At 42.8% G+C, this 12412-nt stretch overlaps 1 protein-coding gene across 1 annotated transcript in view; it reads left to right on the top strand.

Annotated features, from left to right (window-relative positions):
* CCDC6 (coiled-coil domain containing 6) overlaps positions 1 to 10084 on the top strand; it is a 110885-nt gene extending 100801 nt beyond the window's left edge. Inside the window, exons 8-9 of the mRNA XM_007471544.1 lie at positions 7530 to 7654; positions 8724 to 10084. Of these exons, the coding sequence (XP_007471606.1) occupies positions 7530 to 7654; positions 8724 to 8918 (320 nt within the window). The 3' untranslated portion in view covers positions 8919 to 10084. The remainder of the gene's footprint in view (positions 1 to 7529; positions 7655 to 8723) is intronic.
* Positions 10085 to 12412: the final 2328 nt, after the last annotated feature.

Here is a 12412-nt window from a genome sequence, read left to right as displayed (position 1 = left end):
CCCGCGTCCCCCGCATCGGCAGGCGGACTCCCAACCACTGCGCCACCAGGGAAGCCCCTGACTTGGAATATTTTGAGGGCGACCTCACAATTTGATTGAAAGGTGCATTTCCCAGTACTTACGAAAAATCTTCTTGCTTATATGTGGATTTATATATGTGGATTATATAGAGGGACGAGATTATTTTTTCAACAATTTTTTTCAGGTTCACTATTTTATATAGCCTGAGAAAAAGACATTCCCAGTTAACATATTTTCATGTGCCTACATCAGCCATGGGGAATACTGAGGTTTTAAAAAGGATCTGCACCCCACTAGCAACAGGCATACCCACCACCCAGATCTTGGTTTCTAATTCCATTCTCCAATGAAAAGAACTAGGGCCCCTGGAAGAAATGGATGTTTCTAGGGCCTTGGGCAGGGAACATACAAGATGAACGTGGACAGTCTGGTAATGCCGGAAAGTAAGGAGAAGGTCAAAAAACTGAAAGATGAGGATGGGCCCAAGAGACACAGGAGCTAACTGAAAGTGCTCCCAGAGGCCCAAACTGGAACAGTTGGAGCAATAAAATAAATAATGTAATATTAGATTATAACCCAAACATAAAACAAATATGCATTGGTTCACACTGATATAAACAAATGACTGACTAAGTAAATAAACACGGGAAAAGAGATAAATCACCTATACGGAAGAATTCCAAATAATTGACACAGAGACTCCATCTTCACGGAAGTGGAAATAGCTCCCTACTCTTTAAATGTGAGCTAAAGATAGGGACTTCCTTGCAAAGAATACAGTGTGAAAGGGAGGGGAAAAAAGAAAAAGAGTACCTTGGGACTTCCCTGGCGGTCCGGTGGTAAAAAAATCCACCTTACAATGAAGGGGACGTGAGTTCAATCCCTGGTCAGGGAACTAAGATCCCACACGCCGCGGGCCAGCCAAGCCTGTGCACCACAACTACTGAGCTCGCGCACCTCAAGTAGAGCCCACGTGCTGCAAACTACAGAGTCTCTGGGACCCGTGCACCACAGCTACAGAGCCCGGGCTCCCTAGGGCCTGTGTGCCACAACTAGAGAGAAGCCCGTGCACCACAACGAAGATCTCGCGTGCCGCAGCTAAGACCCGACACAGCCAAAAATAAATAAAATAACTAAATAAATAATAAAAAAAAAACTTCTTAGCTATTTAAAAAAAGAAAGTACCTTTACAGAGGAAAAACTTGACAGGCACTGCCTCATCTGGGAGATCAAGGTCAGCATCGACATTGCTCAGTCATGTCGGTAGTATGTACCCTTGATACGATGTGATGAGAAGGGCCCTTTACCTCTGTAGCCTTCCTCCTCAAAACGAATCACCCCAGTCTAACCACGTGGAAAACATCAGACAGTAGAGGGACAGTCTGTCTATAAAATACCTGATCAATACACCTTAAAACTGGCAAGGTCATCAAAAACAAGGAAGTTTGAGGAACTATCTCAGCCAAGAGGTGCCTAAGGAGACATGAAAACTAAATAGCATGTGGTATCCTAAATGGGTTCCTGAAACAGAAAGAGGACATTAGGCAAAACCTCAGGAAATCTAGATAACTTATGGACCTGAGTTAATAATAATGTGTCAACATTGGTTTATTAGTTGTGATGAAGGTACCACACTGGCTTAAGAAGTTAATAATAGGGCATCTTTCGGAATTCCCCAGTGGTCCAGTAGTTAGGACTCTGCACTTTCACTCCCGAGCGCCTGGGTTCGATCCTGGTTGGGGAACTAAAATTCCACAAGCCTCGGGGCACGGCCAAAAAATAATAATAATAATAATGATAATAATAACGGGGAGTCTGAGTGTGTGAGATGCAGGAACTCTCTGTACTATGTTTGCCACTTTTCTGTAAACCTAAAACTATTGTAAAATTTAAAAATTTATTTTAAAGAAAGCTACTAACATAGATGAAATCACCTAGTCGTGGAAGATGGCGGGAGAAGAGAAAAACCCTCCCATCTGATCCTGAAGGATGTAATATTTAGAGGTCAGGTGCAGGAGGAAGCCTGGTGAAGGAGATTGGGAAGTTGCTACCAGGGAAGGGGAAGGGAAACTGGTATCCGATGTCACTGAGGTTAAGATAAAGCATTTCAGCAGGAAGGGAGGGGTCAGCTTTATCTGTGGTTGCCCCAAGGTCAAGTGCAGTGAGAGGTGGAGAGTAGCAGTGCACCTGGCAGAACGGAAACACTGCTGGCCTTGGCAAGAGCAGCCTTGATGGAGTGATGGGGACAGAGCCAGGTCAGAGAGCGTTAAAGACGAAGTCGAATCTCTAGCGTATGAATGTTAACAGAGACATGTCTGACTTGGGGAACTAAGATAAATTTCAAAGGAACAGAAGGTGTCCGCCTTTAGTTTGGTTCAGCGATGCTTGTTTTTTTTTTCTTCCTTTAGCAAAGATTTATTAGAGGGAATCTGGGAGCAGTCGGAAGGGTATAAAGAAGCAGAAATAAAATCATCCAGAATCCTTTTATCCGAAGGCAGTGTTAACATTTTAGTGTTTTCAAGTGTCTCCTCTCCCTATCCCCCCGACCTCTTACAGTTTTCCTTTAGGTAGTTGGTTTTCTATGGATTATACACTTTGGTATCTTGATTCAGTTTGCTCAGTGGTTTTTGGTCATGAATTGCTTTTCATGCGTCATTTTTAAAATTTGTTGTCTTGAGCTTGTGGACAGTGAAATAAATCTTAAAATTTTTATTCTAGTTAATGCATTTGTATAGCACAGCAAGAGCAATTTATTCCAGGAATAGCTTTATAAAGCCACAGTATTCTGTTTAGGAGTTATTTTCTACCTAGGTTTTTTGGGATTCTTATTGTTGATTGTATTCCTGGGCAAGAGGGTCAGATGCATGATGATTAAGGGAAAACAAAAGCTAGTAAGACATGGTCTCTGGCCTCTCAGAGCTTATAGGGCCTAGGGAAGTAGGGGGCAAAACACAAGAAATAAGATAATCTTAATACAAGGCCAAGTATAATGAGTTATATATATTTTGTTTGTTTGTTTGTTTGCTTGTTTTTTAATAATGCCTTTTTTATAGTTTTTTTAAATTAATTTATTTTTGGCTGTGTTGGGTCTTCATTGCTGCACGTGGGCTTTCTCTAGTTGCGGCAGGTGGGTGCTACTCTTCATTGCGGCGCGCGGGCTTCTCATTGCGGTGGCTTCTCTTGTTGGTGGAGCACAGGCTGTAGAGCGCAGGCTCAGTAGTTGTGGCACACGGGCTCAGTAGTTGTGGCTCATGAGTTCTAGAATGCAGGCTCGGTAGTTGTGGCACATGGGCTTAGTTGCTCCGTGGCATGCGGGATCTTCCTGGACCAGGGCTTGAACCCACGTTCCCTTCATTGGCAGGCGGATTCTTAACCACTGTGCCACCAGGGAAGCCCAAATTTTATGTATTTTATATCCCCTAAAAAGTTGAGTTGTGGTACACCCACTCAGTGACATACGACCCAGCACTAAAAAGGAATTAACTTGATACACACAATAACTTGTATGGATCACAGGGGCATTGTGATGCATGAAAAAGTAATCTCAAAGGGTTATATACTATGTGATTTCATATCTATAACATTCTCAAAGTGACAAAATTACAGTGGTGGAGCACAGATCAGTCGTTGTCAGGGGTTAGGATTAGAGGGAAGGGGTGTCTATAAAGGGACAACACAAGGAAGCTTGTTTGTGGTTTCGTAACAGTTCTGTATCCAGATTGTGGTGATAATTACTTGGATCTACACAGGTGATAAAAATTACCCCTGTACCCACACACACACGAAGAATGCATTAAAAACGGATGAAATCCAAATAAAGTCTGTCCCTTAGTCACTTGTATTGGACCAGTGTCAATTTTCTGGTTTTGACAGTGTGCTCTGGTTATGTAAGATATCACTGGGGGGAGCTGGGTGAAGGGTAGACAGGGACCCTGTAGTATTTTTGCAACTTCTTACAAATCACAAACTATTTCAAAATAAAAAGTTAGGATAAAATTAAAAGGTATAATAAAAAAAAAAAAGCGCTAAATAATTTAAAGAGAGTTTCAAAGAAGAGAGAGCTACCAGCTTAGAGAGCTTTTGAGAAGAGCCCTGAAGGAGAGGTTAATGAGCTGAAACATGCTGAGCCCTTCCTTTGTGCCAGGCACTCATTTCATCCTCACAACAACCTTATGCAGTCACTGTGATAATCTCATTTCACAGTTGAGGGACCTAAAGTCCACTGTCGCTCAGCACCAAGTGGCAGAACTAGAGCCCGAGATAATATGGCAGTCGGCTCCGGAGTCTGGGCTCTTTGCCCCTCCAAAGGCTGAGTGAGGTCCTGATTGACAAGGGGAGAAGGAGAAACCAAGTCCTGCAGTAAAGGGAAGACATCCCAGGCAAAGGCCATGGTGGGAACTGAGACGTGGAGGTCAGAATCAAGAGTGATCAGGTCACTGTGGTTCTTATCACCGGCTGCCCTGGGGCCCTGCTCCCCATAGATTCGGATTCACTTGATTTGGGGTCGGACAAGGGCTTTGATTCTCGGTATTGAGAACCACTGATCTAGAACATCAGGAGATAGTTTGCAGCCAAATGCAGGCCTTTTTAATAGCCAGAGAAGGGGCTTTTTTTTTTTTTTTTTTTTTAATTTGGGCAGGCAATAGGCGGTCTTTGAAGATTCGTGATTAGCAGATTAACATACTCATCATTATTAACCTTGTCATACTGGGCAATGGGCTTGATCTTATTCATTTATTTTGTATTATGAATCGAACCCCCTGAGCTTCTCTATCTGGGGATAAGGACCTACTTTGAAAGCTTTTCCCTTAAATTTCATCACTTTCATAAGAAACGGAATTAGGGTTGTATTTCCCAAAGTTGTTTAAAGAAAACCCCTTCTTCTCTCCCCAAGCTGAACGAAGTTCTTGCGATACAAATACAAGTCACAGTAAATGACCACTGAGCTCCCAAAGACTTGTGCTTTACCCCAGACCTCCATTTTGTACATGTGAACCAAAAATCTACAATTGGAAATGTCAAATAGAAAGCAGCACACTAGTTGATAGTCAAAGCAAGAAATAAGATCCCTAACAATAGATGTTGAGGGCACAGACAAATTCTGGGACAGGACGACTAAAGATAGGCGTGGTGGCTGCATGTCTCAACTGTGGAAGTCAAAAGACACTATAGAAGTGCGTCTTTAAGGACTTCCCTGGTGGTCCAGTCGTTAAGACTGCTAGACCACTGCAGGGGGACGGGTTCGATCCCTGGTCAGGGAACTAAGATCTGGGCATTAAACTTTGGAGCTGATTCTGGGGTCCTAGATGAAGACTATGCAGAAGGTTATAGTGGGCTGGGGGTGTTTCTTCCTTAAATATCAGTTTCTTTGGGGGGAGCATTGGCATATGTAGGGCTTTTTGTTTTCTTCATTGAATATCCTGAAGTTGCCAAGTTCTCAGTGGTGATTTTTTTGTTTGCTTTGTGGCTGCTATACACACCCATTGGTTTTGTCTCGTTATTATTGGTATATCTTTTGACACTTACCCTTTTCTTGCATCTGATTTTTACCCCTTTGCTCTATTTTTTCCGCTTTACCCTTGTTTCTTCTCATGTCTTCTACTTTTGTACATCTCAGCTGGACTCCTGTCAAGGCTGGACTTTGGTCTTTTTTAGTTGTCATAAGAACACTTTACATGAGATCTACCCTCTTAACACGTTATTAACTGTACAGTACAGTATTGTTAAAAAAGCACAATGGGGCTTCCCTGGTGGCGCAGTGGTTAAGAATCCACCTGCCAATGCAGGGGACATGGGTTCGAGCCCTGTTCTGGGAAGATCCCACGTGCCGCAGAGCAACTAAGCCCGTGCACCTCAACTACTGAACCTGCGCTCTAGAGCCCACATGCCACAGCTAGTGAAGCCCACACACATAAAGCCCGTGTTCAGCGACAAGAGAAGCCGCCGCAGTGAGAAGGCCACGCACCACAGCGAAGAGCCCGCTCGCCGCAACTAGATGAAGCCCACAAGCCCAGCGCAACCAAAAATTAAAAACAAAAACAAAAACAAAAACCACAAAGTTGTGCAGTAGATCTCTAGAACTTATTCTTCTTATAAAATTGAAACTTTGTGTCCATCGAACAACAGTCCCCCATTTCCTCTACCCCCAGTCCCTGGCAACCACTGTTGTGCTCTCTGCTTCTGTGAGTGTGACCTAGATCCCTCATGTATGTGGTATCATGCAGTATCTGTCCTTCTGTTACTGGCTTATATTAGCATAATGTCCTGCAGGTTCATCCATGTTCTTTTTTAAAGGAATTTCCTTCTTTTTAAGGGCTAAATAATATTTCCATTGTATGTATATACCATGTTTTCTTTATCCACTCATCTGTTGATGAACTTTTAGGTTGTTTCTACGTCTTGGCTACTGTGAACAGTGTTGTAATGAACACATGAGTGCAAATTTCTTTTCAAGATCCTGTTTTCAGTCCTTTGGGATAATAGCCAGAAGTGGGATTGCTGGATCATATGGTAGTTCTATTTTTAATTTTTTGAGGTAGCTTCATACTGCTTTCTGTAGTGGCTCTACCAATTTACATTCCCATTAGCAGTTCCCTTTTCTCCACATCCTTGCCAACACTTTAAAAATGTTTTTTATTTTTATTTTTTATAATAGCCATCCCAACAGGTGTAACACGATATCCTGTTATGGTTTTGGTTTGCTTTTCCCTGTTGATTAGTGAAGCTGAGCATCTTTTCATATACCTATTGGCCATTTGTATGTCGTCTTTGGAAAAATGTCTATTCAAGTCATTTGCCCATTTTTAAATCAGGGTATTTGTTTATTTGCTTTTGAGTTGTAGGAGTTCCTTATATATTTTGGATACTAACCCCTTATCTGATATATGGTTTGTAAATATTTTCTCCCATTCCATAGGTTACCTTTCTGTTGATTATTTCCTTTGCTGAACAGAAGCTTTTTAGGATGCTGTAGTCCTACTTGGCTATTTTTGCTTTGCTGGCTGTGCTTTTGGTGTCATATCTAAGAAATCATTACTAAGACCAATGTCATAAAGCTTTCCCCCTGTGTTTCCTTCTAGGAGTTTTATGGTTTCAGGTCTTATATTTAGGTCTTTAATTCATTTTGAGTTGATTTTTGTGTATGGTGTAAGATAGGGCTCCACTTCCATTCTTGTTGCACATGAATCTCCAGTTTTCCCAGCACTGTTTGTTGAAGAGACTACCCTTTCCGCATTGCATATTCCTGGCACGTTCACTGAAGATTATCTGACCATTTATGTGTGCACTTATTTCTGGGCTGTCTAGTCTGTACCAGGGCTTGACTTTTATATCCCTTGCTATCCATCCAGCAGGCCATTTGGTGAGCCCACCACTCCTCTTACCTGTTTGCATTTTTGTGGGTGACTAAGAACTTCTGCATTTTAAAGCCTCCTAGATGCTCCTAGATGCTTAAAGACACCAGATAGTTGAGTTTGTAATCATACTTACAAGTTGTTGTTATATTTCAGGTCTCTCGTATGCAAGTCACACAGTTGGTTTCACGCCACCAACTTCACTGACTAGAGCCGGAATGTCTTATTACAATTCCCCAGGTCTTCATGTGCAGCATATGGGAGCCTCCCACGGTATCACAGTAAGTATCCATGGGGCAGGAAGCAGCGCTTTCCTCCTGGTGGTGGTAGCGACTGGTCCTCCGTGGGAACCAACATTGATGTCCTCGGACATTTACCTTTCTTCTTCCTTCCTTCCTCCAGTTCACCTTAAACTCTAGAGACCTCCCAACAGTTTGATGCTACATTCTGGTGTTGAAACTAAAATCCTTCCCAGGAGGCAAAACTTCACCTTCATTTTTTATGAAATGTTGCCCTTTGTGAAACGTAATTTGACCTCCGGCCTATGCCTCGTTTGAACTCTAGCCAGCTCCTTTCCATAGCGAATTATCGTTCGTTGCCATAATGTCTAAAATATTTATTGTCCGCACCTTCACAGTTCACTGACCCTCCGTATTCTTCCTGAAATTAGACTTGTTTCTAGTTTCATCCAGAATTTTCTTTCCTGGAATTAGAAGGAACCTTAAGTGTATCTGGTTCAAACTCTACTCAGGGGAGTGTTTTCATTAGAGCTGGCTATTTAGTTGACTAATAGACCGGTTAGAAATGTCGCTAATAGGGGTTTGAGAATAGGGTAGAACTGAGGGTATTCCCAACGAGGGAATCTTGAAAAGAAGAACCCCATTCTCTAAAAAAAGCATGTAAGATATTTCTGAATCTATTTTGCTGGTTTAATGAGCTTTACATTAAAGCAGGAACGTTTTCGGTTGAGCTGTAGCTCTCATGACATTGGCAACTTGTTTGAGGGATGGAAGGAACTGGAGACATACAACGAACAGAAAAGATTTAAGGGGAGGACGTGACAGCTGTTTTTTTAATTTTAGGACTGTCTCATCGAAGGGCGAAACTCCAGTCGTTCGGTCGATGCACGTTTCATAGTGATTTTGCATAGCTTTTTCATAGATGTCGGTGTAAACTCTACCTTGTTGAAGTTTTCCTGACGGGTTCAGAAACCCGTAGGGATGGACAAGGACCTCGCTGGTGTTTGGTCTCTGTGGGTCCTCTTTGGGGCATCCTGGGCTCCGAGTCACGCTGGGTTAGGGATGAGCCGTCTGTGCCTGCTCTGACCTGCTATTCCTGTCCTGTCTACAGAGGCCTTCACCGCGGAGGAGCAACAGCCCTGACAAATTCAAACGGCCCACGCCGCCTCCGTCTCCCAACACACAGACCCCCGTCCAGCCTCCGCCACCTCCACCTCCGCCACCCATGCAGCCCGCGGTCCCCTCGGCAGCCACCTTGCAGCCCGCCCCCTCGCAACATTCGGTGCACCCCTCCTCCCAGCCTTAATGCACGTGCGCAGTCCGAACCTCGTGTTGGGACTCGTTCGCGCAGTGGAGCCGTCGACTCAAGACGCCACAGGCTTCCTTCCCTGGCATATTCGGATCTGACTTATTTGCACTGAGGTTATCTAGGCTTCACTATTCATTGTGTTGTAAATGTGTGTCGGAAACGCAGCCAGTGTTGTGGGTCTACAACACTAAACAGACGACTTTCTCCATCGGTGTTCTACTTGAATCTTCATGTGCGTCCATTCCCTGGCTGGGACGTCGGCTATTCGACTATTTGGTAGTTCAGCAGCGGTGTGCAGTTTTTTTTGCTTGGCCCCAGAGCTTCATTTTCCTGGCTTTTAGGTTTGTAAAATAAAAAGGGATATCTTTTTTATATTTTTTTCCCATGAATTTGCAGAAAATTACTGAGCTGTTATTACCCACCTCCCCCCGCCCCATTAGAATAGTGTTTACCAAGCATACCAGTAATTCAGCACTACAATTCAGACCTTTGAAAATCTAGCTCTCACTATAGAATGGGAAGTTGGATGCATCAGTGCCCAAGACAATGTTTAATAGAGCTTTCTACGGATACACTTTGTATGGGTTATTTTCAGTATATCTCAACATCCATGTCTCTTGTAAAACAGATGTCCTGAGGTATTGGATCACATGGCTGTACCTTTTCCACATACATGGGATAGATAATTATCGTATATCCGGGTGTGAGTCTTTCTTTATCCTTGATGTTACCCTACCCAAACTGGCCCTCTCACGTGAGTCGATAACTGTTATCCTACCCGCCAGTGGTTGCGATGGCTGATTAGAATGTGCTGTGTGATTTCTCCTGCAGAAGGCAATGTGATGGTGACAGAAACAGCTCATTTCCCTTTACATTCTCCACTCGCGTTCCCCTAAAAGAGAGTTCGAACAGGTATTTTAAAGGTGCAGAGTACTATGAGAAAATACTATGTGAAATGAACATTATAGGAACATCTTGGCACAATGGCCAAAATACTTTATTGCTGGCAGGAAAGAGGCGTAGAGGAAAGTAGCACATCAGCATTGAGGACTGCTTAGTTCGCCCAGTAAAAGCAAGCGCAGTGTACAAAGAAGTATATCCTGAATGCGTCATTTCCATTCATTTAGCACAAATAAATCATCTGGTTTCACTCTAAAGTGGAACGCCGTGAGTCAGTCTTTTCTTAACACTTGCAACACCTTTATTTTGGCTTTTCAACAGTTACCGTTTTGTACTTTGGTAGTAACGTGATTTTTACCACCTGTGTTTGCATATTTATATATGCTGTGGGCAAAAATAACTTACTAGAGAATGTATATTTTATGATGAGAATGTGTATCTGTTGGATATAATCAGAGAACTGAAAATTAATTTATCCGTAATTTTTAAGAGTCCATGTTTTGTGACAGCCATCTCTAATAGCTAGCTCTTTATTGAACACACTCCTAACCTTAAGGAACCATGACATTGTAGATATTTAATATTGTACAGTAGAGAAACCTCCACTTTTGCCTTTGATTGCATATTTAAAAGTTACAGAATGAGAAAAGGTCTCGTCTCGCTGGCTAATAGTGTTTGACTAGCATCTTAAGAACTTGAGAGTAAAAGCAACAATAGGATTTTTTTGGGGGGGCTCTTTCAGTTTCCACCTCCAAACTGAGAGTGTCACTCCTCAGTCATTTGAAAGAAATCGTAGGTCTCTATAAATTTTATTTATAATGTGTAATATACATAATCATAGTACAGTTTTCAAATATAGGGAAGAAGTTTGGCATTTAATTATTGAGGCTTTTTGAGGTTTTTCATTCAGTCAGTTGGGGTCCTGTCCAACCCCGGGGATTTCACCAGCGGCTCACCGTCCCTCCTGGCACCTGGCCATTCTGAGGAATTCTGAGAGCAGGCGAACAAATATTGCCCGCATCGTACAATTCTCAGTTTTTCTTATAGGAGACATGGTATATGTTTCCAAGAATCTTCTGTGAGACTGTAGATTTCAGTGCTGTTGAATAGTGTCATGCACTCAAACAAGAAAGTCCAAAATGTAATCATCTTCCCTCCACTTGCTAGCGATTTAGTGACCTCCTGAAAGCACAAAAGTCAAAACATTGCCCTGTGGTGACTGAAAAAAGCACTTGGAGTGAGCAGACAGTTCTGATAAATGACTTTTGGAGACAGGTTCTGGACATCCAGACTTCTACAGAAATGTAGCGCCAGTTTCCTTAGACTAGTCATTTCACTGCAAAGTAAAACACAGCTCCTTCAAACAGCACTTTTTCACCATAAATCTAGTTGCCTCTCCCGGTGGACATTCTGGATTGATAGAACAAACACTACTCTTTTGAGATGATGCTGTTTCATGTCCTGTTCGAGTGTTTTATGACCCCGTATGGAGCCTGTCACACTTGGGCAGTACCTGCTAGGGCAGCTCCTTGGCAATGGTTTAGGCCCCAGGAACCCTGAAGATTCCAACCCCAAGGCCACGAGAAGCTGACTTATCTGGGGCACTTCTCGGGGGTGGGGGGTGTGCTGAACTTGGTTCCTGCTATTCCTGTTGCCCACCCGCCCAGGGCAACCCCAGACTGAGACTCCCAGAGGCCCCAGAGGCCTTGGAAGGCAGGTGGGAGCCACAGCAGGTTCAGTAGCTTCATTTTCCTGTCTTGCTGACAGACACCCTTGGCTACCACTGTGCTGCTAGTAGGATAAGTACTCCTCGCCAGATGACCATGCCTTTTATACAAAAGCAAATTACTTTCCCTAACACCTGAGGCGTCTCTGGGCTCTGAACTGCGCTCTCTCATCCAGCATGCTGGCGTTCTAGACAGACTTCTAGAGATTTGGCAGATGGTGGAAGTATTTAAGATTTGATTTAACTTTGCTCCTTTGTTAATTGAAAGGAGTTTTAAATTCTGAGCTCCTGAGAGACTGACCACAACCATGGAATGAATGTGTGATCAGAATGTGGCTTTGACACCAAGTGCTTGCTGCCCCTTTGTAATCGGCTTCTAACTGATTTGACCAGAAATAACGGATAATGTGAATTTTCGTGAACTGTTCAACTGTAGGAAGATAGAACATCTATTGCCCTTTGTTAGGTAGACATGAACTTTTTCTGCACGAAGCCTTGCTTATAGAGGATGCCCAATAAGGCAAGAAAAAGCATAGTAACTTGTGCTTGGAGAGCTCACTTATTTTTATCTTATCAGTATAGAAGAAATATTTCCGCATAACTTTATCTTCTATCTAGTACTTGTCTTATAGGTAACCAACACTGAAAACTTTGTAGTGATGACTACCAAAGAAATACATAGTAAAACGACCTTTTATTTCCAAATTACTAAAGATCCAGCCATCGACGCTGCTACGTGAGTTCCATGCTCAAGAGCCATTGTAAGAGATTAAGGGGTTTTTAGGTTTGGGGTTTTTGTTTTTGTTTTTTTCTTGGTGGTGTTTTTGTTTTTTTAGTTTTCTTTTTTTTTTTTTTTTTTTTTTTT

This window comes from Lipotes vexillifer, unplaced genomic scaffold (genome assembly GCF_000442215.2).
Source record: "Lipotes vexillifer unplaced genomic scaffold, Lipotes_vexillifer_v1.1 scaffold638, whole genome shotgun sequence".
Taxonomy (NCBI): domain Eukaryota; kingdom Metazoa; phylum Chordata; class Mammalia; order Artiodactyla; family Lipotidae; genus Lipotes; species Lipotes vexillifer.
Note: the sequence above shows the minus strand (reverse complement) of the source record. Positions and strands in the feature narration are given on the sequence as shown.